Here is a 25714-nt window from a genome sequence, read left to right on the forward strand (position 1 = left end):
ATGTGGAAGAGGTATAAATTGGAGTGGAAGGGATGACTGTGGTAGCTGTTTGGATGGTTGATTTAGGAGCTTGAGGTTCAGCTTGTGTTTGAGTTTGTGTTTCAAGTTGAGGTTCAGGTTGAGTAGGTTCTGTTTGGTTTGAGGTAGGCAGAGAGGTAGATATAGGCATGGGTTGTTCAGGTATAACTACTAAAGCAAAATCAGAGTTAATGCTTTCAGTAATTACCTTACTGGGACTTCTGATGGATGTGGTTGTGGTAAGTTTGGCAGCCCTTGCTGGATCAGAAGTTCTTTTAGATCTTCTTTCACGTTGTTCTTCTGAAGCAGGTTCAGAAGCTTGCTCTGCAACTGCCTCTTTCTGCTGAAGGGGACCTTTCAGAGGCAGTTTCCCTCTCCTCACCAAGTGTACTTCATCAGAATCTGTGGATTCTTCAGCCTCTGAGGATTCCCTTATACCCTGAATCACATTCTGGATGATCTCATGGTCATCCTGCTCATCTTCCTCTTCCTCAAGAATAATTTTACGTCTCTTAGCCAGAGGCATGTCATCATCTTCAGTCTCCTCACTTGAGGAGTCTTCCCATGAGTCTTCTGAGCTTTCAGAATCAGAATCTTGTTGTGGTTGAGCTGAGGTTCTCTTCGGAGGCCTTTCAGGAGAGAGTTCCCTGATGATCACAGTCTTGGATGCAGCTTTCTTCTTTGCAGGTTCCTCTATCAGAATCCCTTTGCCCTTAGGATCTGAGGGCTTGCTGCTTGTTGTTCTCCTTGATTTCCTGGTTGTCAACTTAGGAGGACTTTCAGGAAGTGTGTTGACAAATTCTGCAAGAGTGATAGGATCTCCTTGTCTTCTGAGCATCCGCACATACTCCAGAATACATGTTGGATTGTCCTTCTTGGACCAAATAGGAAAATCATCAATGGGGTAGTTCCTCTGACACACCTCATCAGAAGTGTCTTCTCTGGGAGCAACTTGAATTTTCTCAATGATCTGCATCTTCTTCAACTTTGTGCCATTGAGAGCATCACCAATACTCATGGCCAGATCTTCATGAAGTCCAAGATCTGATAGAGTCTTGACAAGCTTATTTTGGACGAAGATATCTGACAGCAGCCTTCCATACGGAATGTAAGAGATGAACCGCTTGTTCTCAGAACCAGTTGTGGTCCTTGATTTCTCAACACATTCCTTCAGATAATTGAAGAGCAGGAATGGCAGGCATATAGACTCACCTATTGAAATGTAGTACATGATGAACCGCTTGTTCTCAGAACCAGTTGTGGTCCTTGATTTCTCAACACATTCCTTCAGATAATTGAAGAGCAGGAATGGCAGGCATATAGACTCACCTATTGAAATGTAGTACATGATTACCTTTTGAGTTGCATTCAGGTAATCTGTTCCTCCAGTCCTGGGGTGAATGCAGTGCATGAAGATCTTCTGCCAAATCTTCATCTGAGACTTCAAGTCCTTAATGTTATACTTGGTTTTCTCGTAAGACCAGTTGTCATAGAGCGCCTTGTTGCAACAGTCCTCATCCCAGCAACATTTGCCTCAACATTTTTAATCCTTTTTCCCTGCTGGAACTCCATACCCAGCAGCTTTGCAATAGATTCTTCAGAGATCACAATTTTCTTGTCCAGTACATGGGAGACGACGTAGTAGTCGTTGCAGACTGCGTTCTTCCAGAACTCGACAACCAACTTGTGATAGATCGGACCACAGAGCCTGTTGAAGTAGCCAGACCACCCTTGCAAGTTGACTTGGTCTCTAATGTCAAACCCATGTTGAGCCAGATTATCAAAATCAACTCTTGCTTCACAGCACACATTCAGTTCTTCTACTTTCTTGGCACAGGTGACTACATTTGGTGCATTCAGAATCTTCTGTGCTTCTTCGAATCTTTGATTCTCTTGATCTTCGGCAGTTTGTTTGGAAGAAGCAGAAACATTTACCTTGGGTTTCCTCGATTTGCCCATGATTCTCAGAGAATGAGGTTTAGGGTTCAGAGAGAAAGGGGAAATGTTGGAGGGAGGAGTATGAATGAATGCAATGCACACGAATAGTTTTAAAACCGTAAGTGTAAGTGAGTGGGAGATCGTGTGTGACAGTACATATAGTGGGTTTAATAGTAACCGTTGACAGTTTTAAGAAATTAAAGGCAAAATCAACGGTTATAAAATAGATAGTCTGAAAATAGCATAGTAGAGGAGAGTAGACATCATCATTATAGCAGATATACCACGCGACTCAAGGAACTATGTTACAAATGAAGTGACACGTGTATTGTTGCTAACCACAGAAGTTTAACCGGTGGGTTAAGTACTTCTGATCGAGTAACTTCTGAACGAAGTAACATCTGATGACTTCAGAGGTACCATAGTCAGAAGTTTTGAAGAAAACCTTACTCTGGACAAAAATCCATGTTCAGGTTTTCAAGAATAAATAAAAACCTATCTTCAGCTAAGGGCTTAGTGAAAATATCTGCCCACTGATAGTCAGTATCAACATACTCTAATGATAGAGTGCCCTTCTGAACATGATCGCGAATATAGTGATACTTTACCTCTATATGCTTTGCTCTTGAGTGTAGAATGGGGTTCTTGCTGAGTGAGATAGCAGCTGTGTTGTCACAATAAATAGGAACCTTCTTCAGAGACAGACCATAATCTTCAAGATGATTCTTCATCCATATGGTTTGGGTACAACATGTGGCAGCTGAGACATATTCTGCTTCAGCAGTTGATAGAGCAATTGTGTTCTGTCTTTTGCTTGACCATGTGACAAGATTGGATCCAAGGAAATGGCAGCTTCCAGAAGTGCTTTTCCTCTCCACTCTATCTCCAGCAAAGTCAGCATCACAAAAACCTGAAAGTGTGTACTCTGATGTTTTTCTATACATCAAGCCAAGGTTAGTGGTTCCTTTCAGATATTTGAGGATCCTCTTAACAGCAGTTAAGTGAGTCTCTCTAGGATCTGATTGGAATCTAGCACAGAGATGCACACTAAACAATATATCAGGTCTAGAGGCAGTTAAGTAAAGAAGAGAGCATATCATTCCACGATAGAGCTTCTGACAAACCTTAGAGGTAACTTCCTCTTTCTCAAGAATGCATGTTGGATGCATTGGAGTCTTTGAGATGTTGCAGTTACTCATGTTGAACTTCTTCAGAAGTTCCAGGGTGTACTTCTTCTGATGGATATAGGTGACTCCTGGTCGTTGATCTATTTGAATTCCCAGAAAGTATTTAAGCTCTCCCATCATGCTCATTTCAAATTCAGCCTGCATTAACTTAGAAAATTCCTTGCACAAGGAGGGATTAGCAGAACCGAAAATGATATCATCAACATAAATTTGAACTATAAGAATGTCATTCTTATAGGTTCTGCAGAAAAGAGTATTGTCACCTTTACCCCTTACAAACTCATTCTGTAGAAGAAAGGAGCTGAGCCTTTCGTACCACGCTCTGGGAGCTTGTTTCAATCCATAGAGTGACTTCTTGAGCTTGTAGACGTGCTCTGGGTGTTTGTCATCTTCAAAACCAGGAGGTTGCTTGACATACACTTCTTCTGAAATGTAGCCATTGAGGAAGGCACTCTTGACGTCCATCTGATGAAGAATGATGTTGTGATTTACTGAGAAGGAAATCAGTAGCCTTATAGCTTCAAGCCTTGCTACAGGAGCAAAGGTCTCAGTGTAATCAATTCCCTCTTGTTGACTGTAGCCTTGAGCCACCAGTCTTGCCTTGTTTCTTGTTACTTCTCCTTTTTCATTTAGCTTGTTTCTGAATACCCACTTGGTTCCTATGACATGGAAATATTTGGGTTTAGGCATTAAGGTCCATACATCATTCTTGGTGAACTGATCTAGCTCTTCTTGCATTGCTTGAATCCAGCCTTTGTCTTCAAGAGCTTCATCAACTGATTTCGGCTCAATGAGAGACACAAATCCCTTCAGACTTAGAAGAGTCTCTTCTGAAGGTTTGAGCATAGACCTGGTTCTGACGGGAGCATCTTTGTTGCCAATGATCAGTTCTTCTGGATGAGAAGCAACTATTCTTTTCTTCTTCTGAAGTAGATCAGAAGTTGTTGGAACATCTTCAGATGCTTCTGCCTCTGGAGCAACATCCTCTGGGCTTTTCGTTGGTTGATTTGCTTCTGAACAATCAATGCTTAAATCTGCAAATCTTTCAAACAGCTTTGACTTTTCTGAGCCAAGCTTATCATCAAATCTAATCTGGATAGATTCCTCAACAGTTTGATGAATAATATTATAAATTCTAAAACATTTAGATCTTTCAGAATAACCAAGAAAATAACATTTTAAAGCTTTAGAGTCGAATTTACCCAATTGCTCCTTGGTGTTAAGCATGTAGCAACAACTTCCAAAAGGATGGAAGTAAGAGATATCAGGTTGCCTTCCTTTGCATAGCTCATAGGGAGTCTTCTCCAGAATTGGTCTAATGGAGATTCTGTTCTGGATGTAGCATGCAGTGTTGATTGCTTCTGCCCAGAAGTGCTTGGCCATACTTGATTCTTGCATCATGGTGCGAGCCATCTCCTGAAGAGTTCTGTTCTTTCTTTCAACAACTCCATTTTGTTGAGGAGTACGAGGACAGGAGAAGTTATGAGAGATTCCTTGGGAGTTGAATAATTCTTCAAAAGCTTTGTTCTCAAATTCTCCACCATGGTCACTTCTGACAGTAATCACAGAAGATTGAAACTCCTTCTGAACTAGGGTAATGAAGTTGGTAAACACAGTGTGTGTTTCATCTTTGTGCCTTAGGAACTTTACCCATGTCCACCTGCTGTAGTCATCTACAATGACTAACCCATACTTCTTTCCTCCAATGGATTCAGTCTTCACTGGTCCAAAAAGATCAATGTGAAGTAGCTCAAGGGGTCTTGTTGTAGATACCACATTCTTTGCTTTAAATGGCTTCTTGGTGAATTTTCCCTTCTAAAAGCTTCACATAGAGCCTCTGATGAATACTTCAGACGAGGCAATCCTCTGACGAGATTTAGCTTGCTAAGTTGAGAAATTTTCCTGAGACTTGCATGTCCTAGACGTCTGTGCCAGATCCATTGCTCATCATTAACTGACATTAGACACTTGACCTTCTGAGATAGCAGTTCAGAGGATCTGATTTTGTAAATATCATTTTTCCTCTTCCCAGAGAATAAACAGATCCATCTGTTTAACTAACAGCTTTGCATCCGGTTTGATTGAAGATCACATCGTAACCTTTGTCAGCAATTTGGCTTATGGAGAGCAAGTTGTGAAGTAATCCTTCCACCAGAAGTACATCATTGATAACCGGAGTTTTTCCATCTCCTATGGAACCTTTTCCAATAATTTTTCCCTTCTGGTTTCCTCCAAAGCCAACATCTCCTCCTGACTTAAGCGGTGTCAGTTCTTGGAATATAGACCTTGTGCCCGTCATGTGTCACGAGCATCCACTGTCCAGGTACCATGACAGGTGTCTTAACTGAGCTGCATAAGATGTCTGCAACAGGAATAATTTTTGCTTTAGGTACCCACATCTTGGGTCCTTTCTTGTTAGTTTTCCCAGAAGTTCTTGGAACTTTGGGTGCAACAGGAGGATAATGCAGAGGAACTTGAGTATAATATCTAGACATATCAAGTTTAAACTTTCCCTTTGGTTTTACCACCTTTGGTGTAACCTTTTCTGGGATGATAGTGCCAGCTGGAACGAAACGCTCATGCAAGGGTTTGCGTTTGGGCTCAGATGACTCATCTTTCATGGATTGAAAGTAGCCAAGGCCACTGTTCCCATTTCTGCTCATGCCATAGATCATTGAAGCCATAAGACTTCTGTCTATGCCCTTTGCAAGGAACTTTTGAAACGCTTTCTCATATTTTGTCTCATACTTAACATCAGATGATGCAAGTTGGTCTTCTAGCACATCATTTTTAGCACGAAGAACAGCATTGTCATTAACAAGAATATAGTTTTCATCCATGAGTTCAGAGACTGACTTCTCATGAACTTCTGAAGAACTGGTTTTAACAGCATATTTCTTTTTAAGCTCTTTATGCTTATTTAGCAGAATATCATGTTTCTTCATTATTTCAGATAAAGCAGTTCTTAGCTCAGATAGTGAAAAGTCAGAGAATACCTCATCATCATTCTCAGAGTCTGAATCATCTTCTGAAGCTTCAGCACCTCTGCTAGTGGTAGCCATTAGAGCCTCCACAGCTTCATCTTCTTCTGACTCAGCTTCATCAGAATCAGTTGCATCAAAGGTTATGAGAGCTTTCTTCTTGAAGACTTTTCTTGGTCTCTTGTCCTTCTTAAGCTTGGGACAGTCACTCTTGTAGTGCCCCGATTCCTTGCACTCGAAGCAAGTGACTTCCTTTCCAGATGACTTCTTCTGACCAGATGAAGATTCATATCTTCCTGAACTTTTCTTTGGTCCTTTGCCTTTGCTATGCCTGTTCTTCCAGAGTTTGCTTAACCTCTTTGTGAAAAGAGACAGCTCTTCATCATCAGATGCATCTGATAGCTCTTCAGATGAATTTTCCTCTTCTGCCTGATAGGCTTTTGCTTTGTCAGACTTTGACTTAAGAGCAATAGACTTGTCTTTCTTTTGAGGCTTGTCTCCTTTGAGTTCAATCTCATGGCTTCTGAGATGACTCACGAGCTCTTCTAACTTTAACGAGTTCAAATTCCTGGAGAGTTTCAGGGCAGTGACAAAAGCTCTCCACTCCTTAGGCAAACTCCTGATAATCTTTTTGACATGATCACCAGTAGAGTAGCCCTTGTTTAGCACTCTGATTCCAGCAATCAGAGTTTGAAACCTTGAGTACATCTCCTCAATGGTTTCACCAGATTCCATCTTAAACTGCTCATATTGTTGTATGAGAGCAAGAGCCTTGGTTTCCTTGACCTCTTCATTTCCTTCATGCGTCATGACCAAGGAGTCAAAGATGGATTTAGCAGTTTCTTTGTCAGAGATCTTCTCATACTCAATATATGATATTGAGCTGAATAGCATAGACTTCGCCTTGTGATGATCCTTGAAACGCTTCTTCTGAGCGTCAGTCATTTCAGAACGGGGGATCTTCACTCCTGAAGCATCTACTGGATCAGTATAGCCTTCAATGACCATATCCCAGAGATCTGGGTCAGTGCCAAGGAAATAACATTCTATTCTATCTTTCCAGTACTCAAACTTTTCACCATCAAAGATTGGTGCTCTGAGTTGATTGTTGTTGTTGTTGTTGTCAGCGGAAGTATTGGCATGGGACATTTTGTTTTTCACACAAGGTTCTGGATCACAGAACACTGTTAGGTGTTAAAATCAGAACCGGAGCTCTGATGCCAATTGAAGGTGCGAAAAACACTAGAAAGGGGGGGGGGGGGGTTTGAATAGAGTTTTTGAAACACGGGTATACTTTTAAGCTTTTTCAAAACTCAAAGATAAAAACTAAGTGCTGAATGATGGGAAGTAAAGCACGCAAGTATTTTATCCTGGTTCACTTGAGATAAAAGCTCAAGCTAATCCAGTCCACCTGTGAAGGTGATTTCTTCCTTCTTCTGATGAAGGCAATCCACTAAAATCAATGAGTGTTACAACTGCACTTTGCAACCTGCTAAGTGACTAACAATACACTGATTTTCACACTAGTATCCTCTTAAGAAGCTGATCTACCGATCCTCTTAAGACTAGCTAAATACTGAATCAGCCTTGATTCAGTTCTCTCAAGATCCGACCAACCTTGGTCTCTTGATGAACTTTACAGTATGATGTAAAAGGTTTCGGGTTTACAATAAGTGCTTCTAACAAGCGAATAGTAAACTCAGAAGTTTAAGAACAGTGAAGAAATAATGCTAAGAGAATGGTTCGTATGTGTTGAATATTTTCAGCAAAGTTTCTTAGTCTCTTTCTTCTTTCTTCAGCTTTTATATACTCCAAGACTTGTGATGTAACCGTTGCTAGGGTTTTATCCGTTGGAGTGGCAATTCTGTAATATCAGACTGCTAGGCTGTACAAGGTAGGTGGCGGACAGACTGAGACTTGTACGTCGTTGTACTGTGATAGCGACCTGTCCTTTCATCAGTTGACTTGTAATCAAAGAGCTTCAGATGAACGTTGGTGAAGCTTCTGATCATCGTCACATTGAAGCTTGGATTCTTCAGAACTTGCAACTTCTGCTTCTGAACAAGTTCCTCAGAACTTCTGATCGTCAGAGCTAGATCAGCTTGGGTCTTCAGAACCAACTTCTTGCCAGTCTTCAGAACTTGAGTCTTCTGCTTCTGGACCGTTCCACTGGAACATCAGGTCTTCAGAACTTCTGACTCTGGTTCTTTAGACTCTCTTGAGAACTTGTATCTTCAGAACTTTTGAAGGGTTTGCCACTGTTCTGAACGAACATGGTACGCTTTAAAGCTCTCTTTTTAGTAACCCTTGGTTCTTCTTCTTCTTCTGAACGAATAAGCTTGGGTCAGATTCAGAACCTGTTTGTCACAACTTAAAAAGACAAACGTTAGGGTACCACAATTGTTCATCATCACAACCTTAATTGTAATCATCAAAACATAGAGATGCAACCACTGATCAAACCTTGATCTAACACAACCTACTCACCCTCCAACGAAGGGGCGTCTACCAAACCAGTAGCAGAACCACCCAACTCTCCTCCACCATTTCTTTTTCTTTATTCTCCCAACCCCCATCATCATCCCAACCCAAAAACTCCAAATCTAAAAACCCAAATCCATAATCACAAACCCCCAACATAGAGATCGAGATAGAGGAAGCCAGAGGGATTCGATCCAGGGGTTCATGATGGTGATGGAATTCGACCCAAGTCCAGAATCACAAACCCCCCAACGCGCTGGTGATTATGGATCTGGTGGATTTTCTTAGGCTGAAGAGGTTGCTTGGGGTGAAATCGTGGGGGGAAACGATGCCGTTTTGCTTCCGATCGGAGGGGTGGTGGAGATGGCGAAGGGGTGCAGAGATCTGAGGGAGAAGGTGCTGGAGAAGAAAGAAAAAAAATTGTTGAAGAAGAAGCTGAAAGTAAGATGAGGTTCAGAGGAAGAAGATGAAGGGAAAATAGTTGGGTTTAAAAAAAAAGAAGAAATCCACGTGGAAACTGTGATTGTGTAAAAATCAAGCCACGTAAGCATGAAATACGGGTAGGGACTTATTTAGATTAAAAAAACAATTCTAGGGATTCCAAATCGGAAAAAAAATAATTCAGGGACTTATTTTCATACTCCATACAATTTCAGGGACCTCCAGAGTATTTAAGCCATGAATCATTTATCAAATTTAGTTGGAGAATGAATTAAATTGATGTTATTTATAAGTATTTTCTCTTCATTTTAAAGAAAAAAAAAGGAATTCATTTATAAGTGCTAGATTTATAATATACCACTTTACTTTGGTGGTATACTTTAACAAAAACATGTACATAAGCAATAATTAGCAAGTGATCACATCAACCGCACAGCTCATAATTGTCTTCCCATAAGGAATTGTATCCTTGTTCTGCCATCTCAAACCCATCATATTCATGTCCACAAGGGTCAGTGTACCAGCCCCCATCATTAAATGGGGATGATGGGATCAGATCCATATCTACCCATTCCACTCCATATTCATCACTTGATGATATTGAAGCCTAGGAATCTTGTCCCTCTACATAGCTTGTGTTGCATGATGATTCACCATCTTCATCATGGCTCATCAATTTTGATCCACTTGAATCATGGCCTCCCATCATCTTGCTTCCACTTATTTCAGCCTCAAAAGATTTCATCAAGCTATCTAACCGTTCATCATTTCTCTCATCGCTAGGTGACTTCCATCAATGACATGAGAAGAGCACCGTTGATTTCCATCCCTTTGACACCATCATCATCGTTGATGAAAGCCAAAGTTTCACACACTTGATGAGAAGCCATTTTGGTACAAATTGGTTTGTGATGTCTTTGCAGAAGATCGAGGGGGAGAAAATGGGAATGATTCAAAGACTACAAGAAAACAAGCTTTGATGCATTGGTTCTACTAGCTAGTTGGGTGTTATATAGGCACCTAATTAAGGTGCCATGTCATCACTAGAAGGGGACATTGCATTTATCATGACCCAGGCATTCATGTGCGCAATGTGCACGCAAAATAACTTGTACTTCCTGTGGTACCTTAAGCCAGACTAAGGTGTGGTACTCAAAACGAGTCGGTTCAACAATAAAGACTCATGTACCGGTTTAAATTTTGATTGTGTTCTATCATAGTAATGCAAGCATTCCATTCCTAGGGACGTAAGATTTGAAAGTTGTGTTTTTTGAGCTTTGTGCATCCATCAACTATGGTCATTTTACGCGCATCGCCATCACCATCATTCGTTTCCACCACTCGTACATTTTTCATCAAAAAATGAATTTCATGAGATAAAGTTAATTGACAACTAAAGTAAAATCTAAAAAAATAGTATTTACCTTAAATAACATGATCATAATCTATATAATTACTTAATGGGGTACCATACGCAAAAAAATTGAGGGTACCACAGAATTTACCAAATAAGTATTATATTGATTAAGTCCTGATTCGTGTATACCGCATTCATGTACATACATTTTTTTTGGGTTATTTCAATGACCAATAATTTTTTTTATAAATAAATTAAAAATAAAATATAGAAATTTTAACTCATTTATCTTCAATGTAATTAAACGATGAGATCAAATTTTCTCATGTGTCATTTAGACAATCTTTTTTTTTTATCTCAGTACATATCATATTTACTAATTTTCTCCTTTCTTTTCCTTTCTAGTGTCTGAAAAAAAAATTAGTACACAAATTTTTATAGTGCGGATTAGTCATGTTTAATTTTCACCGTAATGAATATATATATTAATATATTATGGCATGGTGAAAGGAAAATTATTCAGAGAGATGTGGTTCTAGTTCCTAAGAATCAAATCTAAAATTTCATAAACTCACATTTAATCATTGTGCATATGAATTAATCATGTTACTATATTTTATAAAGATTATTATTTAAGGTTATAACATAAAAGTAAGATGACAATTATTGATAACACATTATTACTAAAATACCATTATTTAGTTTTACTAGTACAATGTGCAATTATTAAATTCTATCTTAGATAAAGAAGAATTTAGTTGATAGAGAAGAGTTGTGATCGGTTAATATGAAATGTAATAAGTGAGACAAAACTTATTAAATGAGGAAAAAGATGGAAAAAATCAGACAAATATGTCTTATTTTATAAAATAATAAGCATTTGAAAAATTTGAAGATATGCTAAATAACAATCTTTCTGAACGGGCGAGTATAATGGACAATAATTTATTCACACATTCCACTCACATCTCAACAAGAGATATAGATAGATAAGATTGATATGAAAAAAATAATGATATAATAAGAGAAAATGAGTGAAATTGAAATTGTGGACGACAACTAGAGATATGCTATGAGCGGAGATAACTCTTATATATGAGAAGATAATCTTCACCTCTAATCTAGATTTTGAGGTGGACTTAGACCGCCCAAATTTTAAAATGATATTGAAGTCTATTCTAGATTGTTTATTAAATACTACCCATATATGAGTTACTCACAAATGTTCATTCTTGCAAATTTCACACTCTAGATATCTATCCCTTGGAAAAACCTCATCTCTTAAATTTTTATGATATGTCTTTAAACATGTCATTTTACGTAAATTAATCTTATTTTTTTTCACTTTTTATTCAACCGAACGAAATGAAATTTTTTTACCTCTTTATTTCTCTTTGCTATCACTATCATATAATTAAAAAAATGCAAACTTTTACATGATGGATGGTGAGAGAGGGTTATAATGTTGTTTCTTTTATATCCAATAAATGCTGCCAAGTGGAGATTTATTCCATGTCATTTTAATTTATAAAATTCTTAAATTGGTACTCCAACTATTTATATTATAAATTTTACAAAATGATAAAAATACAGTATTGTTTCAAAAATATTTATCTGGTTTTTAAATTGATTTCAACCTATTGACAGTAACTTTAAACATTTCAAGTTGATTTGGGGAAAATATATTAACTTCCTTCCTCCTCTCCTCCACCGTACTGTTCATCTTCTTCTCTGTCGTGTTGTGCGTCGTTGCCGTGTCGTCGTGCTCTTCATCTTCCTACTCTGTGTGAGCGGCCTGAACGAAACAACCACCCTCTAAATCAAAAGGAGAACGAACTTGGATAACTCATCAAACTTCTTCTCCTTCCTCTTGACCGCGTCTTCTCCTCCTTCTCACTCAACCACCAACATCGAGCCTTCTCTGAACCTGAATTAAAACTCCACTGCCGAAGCGGATCGTGAACCCACAAGGGACGTGGTTGGAAGCACTGGCGAGCCAGATCAAACCACCATGCCGGAGCACCGCGTCGCGCTGACCCCATAGCCACCGTAGAACTTGAGCTTCTCCACCGCGTCGAACCACCTCCCTGCCTTGCTGCGAACATTGTCGCCGAACCACCAACGCTTCTCCATCGCGAGCTTCCATGGTGCATCTACAGGCGAAGATCAAGCCTCCTCTCGCTGAGACCAACAACAACACCACCAGATTCAGATTCAGATCTGACCTAAATCAGGTCAACATCAACGCCTTTGGATTTTGAGTGTTGATCTGCTCGGTCCCTTTCCATTCCCTCTCTTAAGTTTGCAAAAACCCAGATCTCCGGTGGTGTCCTCTTCGCCGGTGGGTTGCTGGTGAGCTACTGATGGGACAAGGGAGAGGTAGTCAGAGGAAGGAGAGGGGAGAGGTTGAAAGAGGAGATAGAATGAAAAAGGGCATTTTGTTTCTATTTTTATTTTTTTTACCAGGTCACTAAACATGTAATTTTTTAATTTCCAAAATAACTACAATATATAAATAATTGGGGATAAAATGCAAAACTTAAGAAGTTTAGGGATCTAAATTTAGAATATAAAATTGACTGGTAAACAGATGACATGACATCCTAGCATCTTACTATTGGTCACTTTAGGGGGGCATTACTGCTGTTTAAAACACAACTAGCATTTTTAAGCTTGCCTTAAAAAAAACTTTCTTTTTCACATCTTTTTCTCTATGGAACTTCTTTCTTTCTCTCCTCATGACTGGGAATACAACAATAATTGAAGTTGAAATAAAAAAATAGGCCCAGACTATTCGTGTGCACTAGCTTGAGCCTTGAATTAAGCAAGATCTTGTGGAATTCATAGACTCTGACCCAAAACATCAACTGATGAGGGGAGGACAAGGAAACATGAAAAGACAATGCTTTCAGTGACTGAAACGTCAACATGCATAATAAAGCAGGGAATATCGATAAATTAATGACTGATTTGTAATTTGTTAGGAGTATATGTGTAAACAGAAAAAACCACTTAAAAAATAAAACTTGTAAATTGAATGCATAAAGGAAGCTTCAAACTGAAACCAAACATGACATTAGTCGACTTTTAAAACAAGATACTTTCGTTCCATGAAAAAATGGAATAAAAGAGAACAAAATATATCACTCTCCTAAAAAGTTATTCCCTCTGTTTTTTACTATAAAGTTATTTTTAAAAAACTTTTGTTCATAAATATAGGCCACTTTAATTTCTAATATTTAAAACGCATTAATTATTTTTTTCTAAATTTACCCTCATATAGTATTTAATATGGAAAAGATAGTTAAATTTTGAAATATTAACTTGAAAAGAGAAATTCACATGAAATTAAATAAAGGTAATTAAAGAGAATTAGGTAATAAAAATGACTAATTATATATAGGAATTGGAGACCGTAAAGATTCAAACATGTCCTTAATATTTCAAATCTTTTAGTAATTCAATAAAAAGGAAGACAATACAAAATTTCTTCCACTATAAAAAATGGTGCCACTTGGATTGATATTATCAAATCTTTTAGAAAGCGGGTGGAATAATCCCCATCATCTTATTTTTGAAATTGTAAGGTACTGAAAATCTTGATTGTGGGGCTCTCTAAGATATTGGCCTCTTTTGCAATTGTTTATGGAGTATTGAAAATATATTCCTCCAAAGAATGGTTATGTAGATAAAGCAAGTGGACCCAATTAAACTACCAATACCTTGATACCCATGTTTATGAGTTGTGACCACCCAACTCACATTCGGATGCACATGTTGCCACTATTATGCATTTTGTGGGGTTTAATTAAGATTTAAATTAGATGCCTCAAATATCACTTTAAAATAATGGATGGTGAATGAACCATCGTCTGCCATGTGATGCATCTATATTGGCCAACTCAACACCCTTTTGACAAAATGACATCATCGGGGAGATATACTACATATTTTATCCTACTTAAATCTTTGAACTCCCATGTTCGAAGACAGTGTATTTCCTACCATTACTTTATGACTCTGCATGCACTAGAATATATATTAGTGAAAAGTATTTTAACAAGAAACATGGTGTTGGATATGCACCTATAATTATGCCACTCCTTGCTCATTAGTCTGTTGATGCAGGGATAGATGCTCTGTATTGACGTATGAAGTGCTCTAGCCGAACTATGCAACTAAAATAATGGCCTAACATAAGTCCATAGCAATACAAGGTATTTGTAGAGTGTACAGTTAAACATCAAAGTTGGGAAATTGATCAATTATACATGATTTCGGCTATAAAGTATAAATATGGTTCCTGAATAGGAAACAAATAACATGGTAATGCTTGAAAAATTATATTAGAGTTGCACACTACAATAATTTTTTACTTTTCACAAAAGTTTAAAAGTGTAGCGATAGGTATATAAAAGAAATTCTAAATTTTACAAAACAATTTTTGATAGTTACATGTTCTGGCATTACCTATTCCTTTTGGTAACAGTTTCTCATATTCTATAGTAACATTGTGAGAAAAATTTAACCTTTTGTGTGGAAAAAACAATAATTATCACGTAATAATTGTTCCCTATTATTATAAATAAAGACACTTATTTACTGTTTAAAACAACATGTTGCCTAAAATGAGTCCTCTATGGTGACTGGACTGGGCGAGCCCCTAGAGGGGCAACGCCCAGGGTTCACACCGCCCGGTGGCGCCCCAAGCCAGTAGGGTTGGGCCTCGTTCAGCCAGGCCCGCACGGCCCATTAAGGACCCTAGCATATGGGGGCCCAACACTACCTCTATAAATAGGTAGCAGATACCAATTGTAAAGGACTTTTGCTCATTTTATGAATACACACATGAAATTCAGTTATTCTCTCTCTAGATCTCTCTCTTAAGTGCAATCACTTCTCTCTCTAGGGATTACACCCTTTCTCAATGTTCTTACCCGGAACATTTGGCGCCGTCTGTGGGGATCGATAAACTTTTGATTCCCGGATCACGTGGATTGATTGCACAACTGATTTTGCTTGAGATTTTCGTTGATTTTCGTGGATTTCGCGGGACGTGTGACGCCCTGAGCTGAGAAGGGCGAGGATTGATCGCCTTCTATGTGGAGGGACGCACCACACCCGAACAAGAGGTATTCCGAGACTGTGTAGGGATGGACTATACAGTTGAGGAAGGCATATATGATTTGATTGTACTACCCATAACAACAAGTTGCAACTTCTTTTCGGGAGCCCAACTGATAAGAACTCCATGGTTAAGTGTGCTTGCCTTGGAGCAATATCGTGATGGGTGACCTCCTGGGAAGTTTTCCCGGGAAGTGCGCGAGTGAGGACAAAGCGCACTGAAAAGACTCGTGTTGTTACCGTGAGGCCAGTCGTCAAATCAGGATGTTACAAATGGTATCAGAGCCGACCTCTCCCAGTACGGTGTGGTTCGAGGACGAACCAAGCGGAAGTTGGTGGGCCTGTGACGCCCTGAGCTGAGAAGGGCGAGGATTGATCGCCTTCTATGTGGAGGGACGCACCACACCCGAACAAGAGGTATTCCGAGACTGTGTAGGGATGGACTATACAGTTGAGGAAGGCATATATGATTTGATTGTACTACCCATAACAACAAGTTGCAACTTCTTTTCGGGAGCCCAACTGATAAGAACTCCATGGTTAAGTGTGCTTGCCTTGGAGCAATATCGTGATGGGTGACCTCCTGGGAAGTTTTCCCGGGAAGTGCGCGAGTGAGAACAAAGCGCACTGAAAAGACTCTGTTGTTACCGTGAGGCCAGTCGTCAAATCAGGATGTTACAGGACGGATTTTGATTACGGAAATGGATCTTGGATGATCTTTTTGGGCTCTGGATTGGAAAAGGAATACAATGCACCTTGACCTTCAAAAATCCATGTCACTACAGTTCTCTCGGCAGCATCTTCTTCCACAAGGTTCGCCAACAATGGCGGCGGAAGTTCGGAAATAGAAGCATCGAAGACAAGCCACGCATTCTGAGGCGGAACCGCCTGTGCTACTGGGAGGAGGGGATTCGCGATTTAGAGTGGACGGATCTGTTGATTATTGTGGCATCACAGGCGGAGCGTGGTGGAAGCTTGATCGCTGTTGTCAATCGACGGAGTGGGAGCGAATTCGAGACTAAGAAAGGAATCGATGAAACTCAGTGGCTATAGTGGACGGGAGAATGACGGATCAAGAAAGCTGATCAGGTTTCGAAAAGGGAGAAAAAAAAAACAGCGATAAAAGGAGAAGTTTCAGATCGAGAACAACAAAGAGACTGATGAGGAGTAGATCGGTGGCAATGCGGAGGGGAAAGAACAAGGTGCGTTCACGAGAGAATGACAGATCGAGATTCAGCGTGTAGAAGTGTGTTAGTTCTTCAAGGCGCATCCAGCGATGGCAGATCAGAGCAACACGGTTCAGACCGACAATGAAGAACGTCAACAGAGGTGAAGCTTCAGATCGAGGAAGCATGTAGGCAAGGGAGAGCAGATCGGTAATGACGAAGAAAAGAACAAAGGCGAGGAATCTGTCCAGAGCACAATACATGAGGAGTAGAGCCAATCCCGAGACGTTGGAATTCTGGCGGGCACGCTTTTGCTTTGGCGGTTGAAGTTCGGCGAGCAAGTGTCGGCGGCGTTGAAGTTAGGCGGTGAGCAAATTCTGGCGAGCACGTTTGCTTTGGCGAGCACGTTTGCTTTGGCGAGCACGTGTTGGCTTTGGCGAGCACGTTTTGAAGGTAGGCGACGAGCTAGTGTTGTTGGCGATGGAGTTCGGCGGCGAGAGAATGTCGTTGGCGTTGGAATCTGGCAAGCACGTTTTACTCCGGCGGCGGAATTCTGGTGGGCACGTTTTGTTTTGGCCATGGAAGTTTGGCGAGTAAAGCGTTGCTATGGTTAAGATCGCTGGCCAACAAATTTTCCAATTCCTTCAAACTTTTCCTCCATCTTTCATTTGATTCCCTTCTCAGTTGTTGTATTTCCTAATTTTCTTATTTTGAAGTTGATATTAGAAGTTATATTGTCTTCACTGGTTTTGATTCAGACAGAGAGGAGCAAATCGGATCAAAGAGAAGGAGTGGGTGAATTGAGGCACACCATTAAAGTTTTGTGAAACTTGGAAGACTCTTCCATAAGCGGTTTGTTATTGGGTGGGACAAGCTCCTGATGGCGCGATTTAGTTACAAAGTGAAACAAGTTTCACGATGAACTAAATTAGCCCCGGAAAAGCCCACGTAACAACCTGATTCATTGGCGATGTGTGGGGTACAAATTGCCCATTCTACTGAGCACCGCTTTGGTAATCCAACTGGCCATTGGAACCCAAAGCACTTTGAGTCCCGAAATGGGACGATCACACCAAGGGTGGCGACCTACCGCTAGGGTGGTGACCTCATGCCAAAGGGTGGCGACCAAACGCTATGGGTGGCGACCTGTAAGACTCAGTTTTTAGACACACAAAAGTCGCCAAAAGGGTGGCGACCTCACGCTAAGGGTGGCGACCTACCGCAAGAGGGTCGCGACCTACCGCAAGAGGATGGCGACCTACCGCTAAAGGGTCGCGACCTACCGCCAAAAATGAGGGTAGCGACCTACCGCAAAATGGTGGCGACCTACCGCAAGAGGGTCGCGACCTACCGCAAGAGGGTCGCGACCTACCGCCAAAAATGAGGGTAGCGACCTACCGCAAAATGGTGGCGGCCTTACGCTGAGAGTGGCGAGCAAGTCAAACTAATTTCTTATAAGGCACAAAATTCTTTGACAAAATTGGTTTTAACTTAGATTTATAAGAGCACATCTTTGGTGGTTGATTTTTCTTTGATGATTAGGAAACAGGCTAAAGCAAGATGGTGATGGCGATGCGGCGAGTGAGGACACTCCTACTCCTCATGACTTGGACGGAGTCTGGTGACTTGTGGACTCTGGCGAGAGAAGGAGCATGCGTGTTGGGCGGATCTTCTCCTAAGGACGATGCGGCGGCGACTTCGGCTTGAAGACACATTGTGCTCTCATGCTTCGAGCTCGGTGTCTTGTGGACTGGTTGAGTCCCTTCACCATATTAGGGGACTCGCCCAGGAAGCAACTTGATCCATGAAGATGCTACGAGGGGCGGATGCGGGGGAGATTGGCGGGAGACCATGTCACCAGGCGAGCCAGCTTCTATTCAGCGAGTCACGTCATATGAGGCGGGCCACCACGACTCCTTAATCTTGTAGGCGTTTGTACACCATCTTTCTAGGTCCCGCGTCAATCGGAGATTCATGTATTTGCGTATTTCCTTGCGCTATTGGCGGTTTGTGTTTCATTTGCGCCATGTCGGCGACCTACACGCTTTATACATTCTTTGTTGATCCCGCCAAGTAGCGTGGCTAGGTGATCTTCTAGGCGGGGAAGCTATTGCAACTAGAAGCTTGGGAATAGTTCCTGCGCGTTGGTCGAAACCGCCAGCCGAGGAACGCCGTACCAAGTGGAAAGTGGCAACGGGCGACCTGCTAGGGGGATCACAAGGGGACAGAGATTGACGGTCACATTTTGGAGACACACTTCGCTCTCCTGCTTCGAGCTTGTGGACTTGCGGACCAAGGGCGCTCGCCCTTCATCTTTTCACGCCATGTTGGCGACTTGGATTTTTGCATACACGATGGATAAGCATTAGGCAGTTATGTTATAGTTTTCTTAAAGACACACTTAGCTCTCATGCTTCGAGCTCGGTGTCTTGTGGACTTGTGGACTGGGCGAGCCCCTAGAGGGGCAACGCCCAGGGTTCACACCGCCCGGTGGCGCCCCAAGCCAGTAGGGTTGGGCCCCGTTCAGCCAGGCCCGCACGGCCCATTAAGGACCCTAGCATATGGGGGCCCAACACTACCTCTATAAATAGGTAGCAGATACCAATTGTAAAGGACTTTTGCTCATTTTATGAATACACACATGAAATTCAGTTATTCTCTCTCTAGATCTCTCTCTTAAGTGCAATCACTTCTCTCTCTAGGGATTACACCCTTTCTCAATGTTCTTACCCGGAACAGTGACAATCACGAATTAATCATGATGCATTTCTTGACAACACTTTTTGCGTGCTGCTTAAACTAGTGTTATCATAAGTAAAACATGTTGTAGTGAAATATGTTTAAGATCCCTGATACATCGAGTTAAATCGAAATAGGTTCCGATACAATTTTTTTATGACTTTCAGTCCTTGACAATTTTTTTTAATTCAATAAGGACAAGATACGTCATGGTGCTCACCGTCTATAGCAGGAGTTCAAGCTTCAACAAAGGCTTCGAAGATAGACGATTAAAAGAGAGGCTTGGTTAAAAATCTTGATCGAACAAAGAACTAAAAAGAGGATCAAATGTCAAGGGACCTAAGTCCTCTATGTCGGCTTTCTATAAACGCATGCATAGTTTGGTTTTGTTGCTGCATCATGAGCCATCATGGCCCTAATGTCGTCGTCGGTCAGTGACGGAGGATCGGATCACCCCCGTTGCTTCCAGACTTTAGGTTCACCATTGAAAAAGCTCCTTGTGGGACTATGAAAAGTTTTACCTAGCCCCTAGGTGTGTACCAATGTTCATGAATGGAAATCTAGCTAGAGCTAAATAATAACAACAATGATATATACACACCTCATTTTTTAAACACTTAATTTCTACCTATTTTTGTTTTCATTGCTCTCCTTTTATCATCTATCGCATCTCATACTTTCTCTCTTTTACTTTTTATTTTCTTCCTATATCTCTCCTCATAACACCTCAAAAAGAAATGTGTAAGTAACATTATTGAAATAATAAAATGAAAGACTGGATAACTTTTTAATCGTATTGAATGGAAAAGTGAGTGTACATTGATCATTGGAAGCCCTCATTATATAGTTGGGAGCTCCCCAAACCCTAAGCCTAAGTACATCAAACATAGGTTGCTTTAGCTGATTAAGTTACTAGAGGGGCGAGTATATCAGCATGTTTATTAAATGAGAAAAATGCATTTTAAATTTTAACTGGATAATTATATGTGGGAAAGGAAAGAAAACCCCACTTTTCAACTAGATAATTACATGTTGAAAGGAAAACTAAGTACTTAGAGACTCTTCACGATCAATCCTTATTTAGAGATTGCTTCTGTTCTCTCTTGATCATAATATTGCTATTAATTAATTTCAGAATACTGCATCATTTGGTCCTTGAGAGAAAAAAACCTCTCTATGCTGTTGCTCCCAGAAAACTCCATAAGACATTTCAAAATCATTGATGTCATTTCCAGCTTTATATCCCATTGCTTCATGCTCCATCTCATCTCCAAAGGGGATCCACGCATTCATCTCACAAAACGGTGAAGAAGAGATCAATTCCATGTCATCAGAGCCACTGAATGATCTGGAGAAATCTTGATCATCCACGTGTCCCATGTTGTACATTTGACCCAACACAGGGCCAGAGATCTCTGCCTCCAGTGACTGGATCATGCTTACGAGTCTATCATCGACATAGTACTCATCTTCCTGTGTTTCTTCCATCAAGGACATGAGAACCATATTGTTGGCCTCCAAGAACTCTGGTTCTAATTCAAAGACACTCTCTTGCACTGAGGATGACATTCTAATGAAGAAAAACTAATGAGCCTTTTCTCTTTGTTTACTCGTATTAATGCTAAAGTGAGAGAACAAGAAGCTAGTAATCAAAGCAGTGGAAGACACAGGTTGGCTTCGAAGGGTAAATGGACGTTTATATAGGCAATTAAATGGTACACGACTACAAGGAGGGGTTGCTATTCATTATTGCAATACTGTGGTATGATTGATAGTTAATTAATCATTTTAATGAAGATATGGTTCATGTGATTGTGCCAAGATTCATATATATGTGCTGGAAAAAATTATTGATTCTTTGACCCATTGATGTCTATTTGTCGAGCTACAGAAGCCATGGTTCCAGGTGAGCAAAATATGGTATTATTAAACTAACTTGCTATAATGCACTCACTAATGGTGATAACAGTGGGGCATTACATCACAAGCCAGACAATATGCCCACCTGAAGGCCAATAATTAAGTAACAAATTGAGTTAATTTAGTTTTTGTTTAGAAATTAGTAAAAGGGAGAGAGGGGAAGAAAGGAGCAAGTGTGAGACAAGTTATTCTGTGGAATCAGGTGTGGCTGCTTGATGCAACCACCTTTATTTATAGCACTAGAACGAGGTCAATTCATGAAGATGATACATATTAGGGGTGTACAAGACCCCGACCCTACCCGCCAACCCGTCCGGGCCCAAGCCTCTAGGGCTGGGTTGAACCCGGTCCAATCATTAAAAGATACCGGGTTCAGGTTAACCATTGTGTTATCCGGCTTCGGGTCGGGTCAGGTTCGTGTTGACGCTCGGGTCACTCGGCCCGTCCCAGATATATATTTTATAAAATTTTAATTTGTTATAATGATCAAAATGTGATAGATGGTGCTCAAATTTATCTTACCATGCGGATGAGATGAAAATGTTTAAGATCTATCTTATGAATTAAATAAGCGTTGGTCAAAAGATGGACATTTTCATGTTCTAACAAGAGAAAATCATGCATGTGTATGCGACAAGTGAAGAGAGATCAAACAAAATGAGTGACACGTGCATGTAGATCAAACAAAATGTAAACCTCTAAAGAACAATAGATTATGCAAGAATTGAATCCTTTCAAGTTCTTTCTTCTAAAAAAGAGTTCTAACTTACAACTCTTTTAGTATGTAATTATCTTTAAATTTTACAATTAGTATTAAATAGTCTTAGATTTGTTGTCCCTCGGGTCAACCCGGTCCCGTCCTAAATAGACTCGTCCTAAAAGTGACCAGCATATTGTCGGGTTGCTTCGGGTCTAGGGACGGGTTAGAGTTTATGAATTGGCCCGATCAATGTTTAGGGCCGGGTTGGGGGTTAACCAAAACCCGTCCCAACCCGTCCCTTGTACACCCCTAATACATATGGGCCAAGTCCACAAACTTTCTAGTATCTAGTATAGACCATATACCCAAATACACAGGGTCATCCAAACTATTCATAACACCCCCCTGGATGACCATCCCCTAAGAATGTGCCTCATTAAAACCTTACTCAGAAAAACTCAGTGGAATAAAAACCTAGTGAAGGAAAAGAGTACATCATCCTATAGTTCGCCTTTGCACATTGTCTCATTAAAAACCTACCAGAAAAAACCCAATGGGAAAAAACATGGTTAGGGAAAAAGAGTACAATGCATTTTAATTGACATCTTTGAGCTGACAAACTCCGATATTCCGCACAAGCTTTTCAAATGTTGTACTTGGAAGAATCATCGTGAGTGAGAAAGACTTCAAGTTGTATCATAACTCCTTTGAATATCCTTTTTTAGCCTTGTGTTTTCTGTAACGTGATGCACGAATCTCCGATGTAGAATTTTCTCATATTCAGATTTGGGAAATGAAACCAAAACTGGTAAAAAACATGTTCCATTTTGTCAATTAATGACCAATTCAGAACCAAACAACTATGCAATATCCTTTTCCACCTTTGGGGTATAGACTTCAAGTCCAAAGACTCTTATATTTTTGCAAATGAATCGCTTCCTTATATGTTGGCCAACCACACCCTTTTATATGGGTTCGATATTCTCACACTTGTAATATTGAGCGCTACTTCATCTGTTGACAATTTTTCAAGTTCTTGGTTCCTTGTTTCAACTTGTAGAGATATAATCGATTGAGATCTCTTTGTATCAATAATCACAGATATCTGAACCTCTTTAGGAGGTTTAAACAGTTTTCATAATCTCTACGCTTTTCATGGTAATTCCTCATAACAAGACCATCTTCCTTCTCTGATAATTATCTTTGGAACCAAGTTTAGGCATGCCTTAGTCTAATAAAATTTCAATAGAGAAGGACATTTGTAGCATAAACAAATTTAGAAATCTCTTTTAGTCAGAGAATGCATTCTTCTGAACTTTAGGTTCACATTATTGTGTGCGAGTATATATAAGAATTCTACACAAATTTTTATAGCTGCTTAGTTTTTCTCTCCCTCTGATGCTGAGAAATAATGATAAGTAAGATATGCAATATCTTCTGGCAATAGCTCAAATTCATAGCATAATCTCAACTTTCTTTTAATCTAATCTAAGTGTTGTTTGCTGGACAACTGAGAACATATAGCTTACATAAAAAGTTCTTAGATGAGGGATACTAAGTTCCTGACAATGAAGCAATTCAATTGAGAGAATTATAATGACTCATTGGCTTGATGCATATAGATGTTGCTAGTCATCGCATGTCCAAAAGAAAAATAAGGACATTTGTTCTCTTAATAATTGTCTAGCTGTAAATAAGAAGCATTTAGCTAAATATCTTTGTCAGATCATTTTAAATATGAACATGTGCAACTCGACATTCAAAATCATGTCATATACTAACTTGATCAAGGTTGGAAATTTCACTCTATCAAGGTCGATGCATCGATAAACACTGAATATGTGCACATGTATCACATCAAATATATTCCAAAATCATAGGGAATTCCTCTTACTTTGCCACAATTTAATTTTTGGCTTTGAGAACAACATCTGGAAAATAGTCTTTCGCATCATAAGAATCGAGATGGTCTAACCGGTCATATACCAATCACAATCACTTCTTCCATATGAAGAACTTCGCTAATCAAAGTAATGCTTCAATATTTCAAAGAATATTTTCTCACATTTTGAATCATTCAGGGATTTTCACATTTTTATCTTCATACTTTGATATCACTAGTTGGGAAAATTGGAGAGCTCAAAATATGAGTCTCTAAATCACACTTGAATTCTCGACGTTCTCCCCCTCAAGTGTGAGTTACCACCACATTACCATGCGATTTCTTAGCCTCTTATAGAGTCACCATACAATATCATATATCATTACATGTCCTTCAGGGACTATGAATAATTCTTTAATAAAGAATTACAACTTTTTATCATATTAAATGAAATATTTACTTTTGGAAATATTTCAATCATAATAATACATGCAAAATCACATCCCAACTCAAATAAATAAGTTGGAAATTAGTGTATCCATGTCAAATACTTTTTGCAGCATTTTAGGTCTTCTGGAGCTTTCAATCATACTAATACAGATGCAAGACAAATGTCTTCAAAGAAGGGAAAGAAAAAAAAAACCAACGAGAAATAATAAAAAACAAACAAAAAAAAACTTGAGAGGAGGTATTAAAAACAAAAATAAGACTGTAATCGGACCGGATTGGTTCGAATTTAGAGTGTTTAAATGTCCTAACCAATCAAACATGTTCGGTTTGGGTTGGTTCGGATTTCATGATTTTTACATCTAAATCCGAGCCAAACCAACCCGATCTCAATCGGATTGGTTCGGTTCGGATGGTCGGATTTGAAATGAAAAAAATTTATTTGATAATATGCACGAAAATTATTCTTAAAATGTGAAAAATTATAAAAAATATAGAAAAATCCAACATTTTTAAAGAACAGAGCATTCGATAAATACATAATCCATATAATCTAAATAAAACTAACATCTCTAATACAAATATAAATATGTAATGTAATGGACTGAAAGTGTTTGAGCTTAATGTAAAAAAATTCTCAATTCATTGGGTTGGTTTGGATTGATCGGTTTTTCATTACCCAAATCCGATACCCGAACCATTGGTGATTGGATTCAGTACAATAAATCCGAACCGAACTAATGATCCAATCCAACCCACCATAATGTGTTCGGTTTAAATCGTTTTGATCGGATTTACGGATCAGACCATATCCGCTTACACCCCTTGCATTTAGTGGTAGCATTTTTTGTTTTTGTTATGATTTAGTGGTAGCATTTAATAAAAAAGAGGAAAAGAAAAGAAAAACGGTTGCATAAAAGAGGAAGGGAACCTTACCATGAATTATAATGACTAAGGAAAATACATCATTAGACAATTAGCATGTTTATACCTTACCAGAAACTTGACCTTTCATCGTTAGCATGTTGAATATGAGAGTAAGCAGAACAAGTGTATAGAAGAGAAAAGGAAGGGAGCAGCAAGAGTCTAGAGAGAATGTGTGAATGTGGATGTTTGATGCTTGATGCATCATCCTTTATTTATAGCCTTAGAGAGCTACAAGTGAGACAAAGAAATATGGGCTTGGCCCATTGGGCCATGGTGGTGGTCATCCATTCACAACACTTCCCTTGGATGACCATCCCTTAAGAATATGTCTCATTAAAACCTTACTAGGAAAAATCTTGTGGGATAAAAACCTAGTGAAGGAAAAAGATTACAACATTCTATAGTT

The 25714-nt window shown here is 39.6% G+C and overlaps 1 protein-coding gene and 1 pseudogene across 1 annotated transcript; both read right to left on the reverse strand.

The window, feature by feature from the left end:
• Positions 1–9373: 9373 nt before the first annotated feature.
• Positions 9374–10018, reverse strand: LOC130749843 (uncharacterized; annotated as a pseudogene).
• Positions 10019–20208: 10190 nt separating this feature from the next.
• Positions 20209–21126, reverse strand: LOC130748089 (uncharacterized). The gene has a single exon (XM_057601188.1). It carries the CDS (start codon positions 20999–21001, stop codon positions 20564–20566), a length of 438 nt encoding a protein of 145 aa, XP_057457171.1. The 5' UTR covers positions 21002–21126; the 3' UTR covers positions 20209–20563.
• Positions 21127–25714: the final 4588 nt, after the last annotated feature.

This window comes from Lotus japonicus, chromosome 3, assembly GCF_012489685.1.
Source record: "Lotus japonicus ecotype B-129 chromosome 3, LjGifu_v1.2".
Taxonomy (NCBI): Eukaryota; Viridiplantae; Streptophyta; class Magnoliopsida; order Fabales; family Fabaceae; genus Lotus; species Lotus japonicus.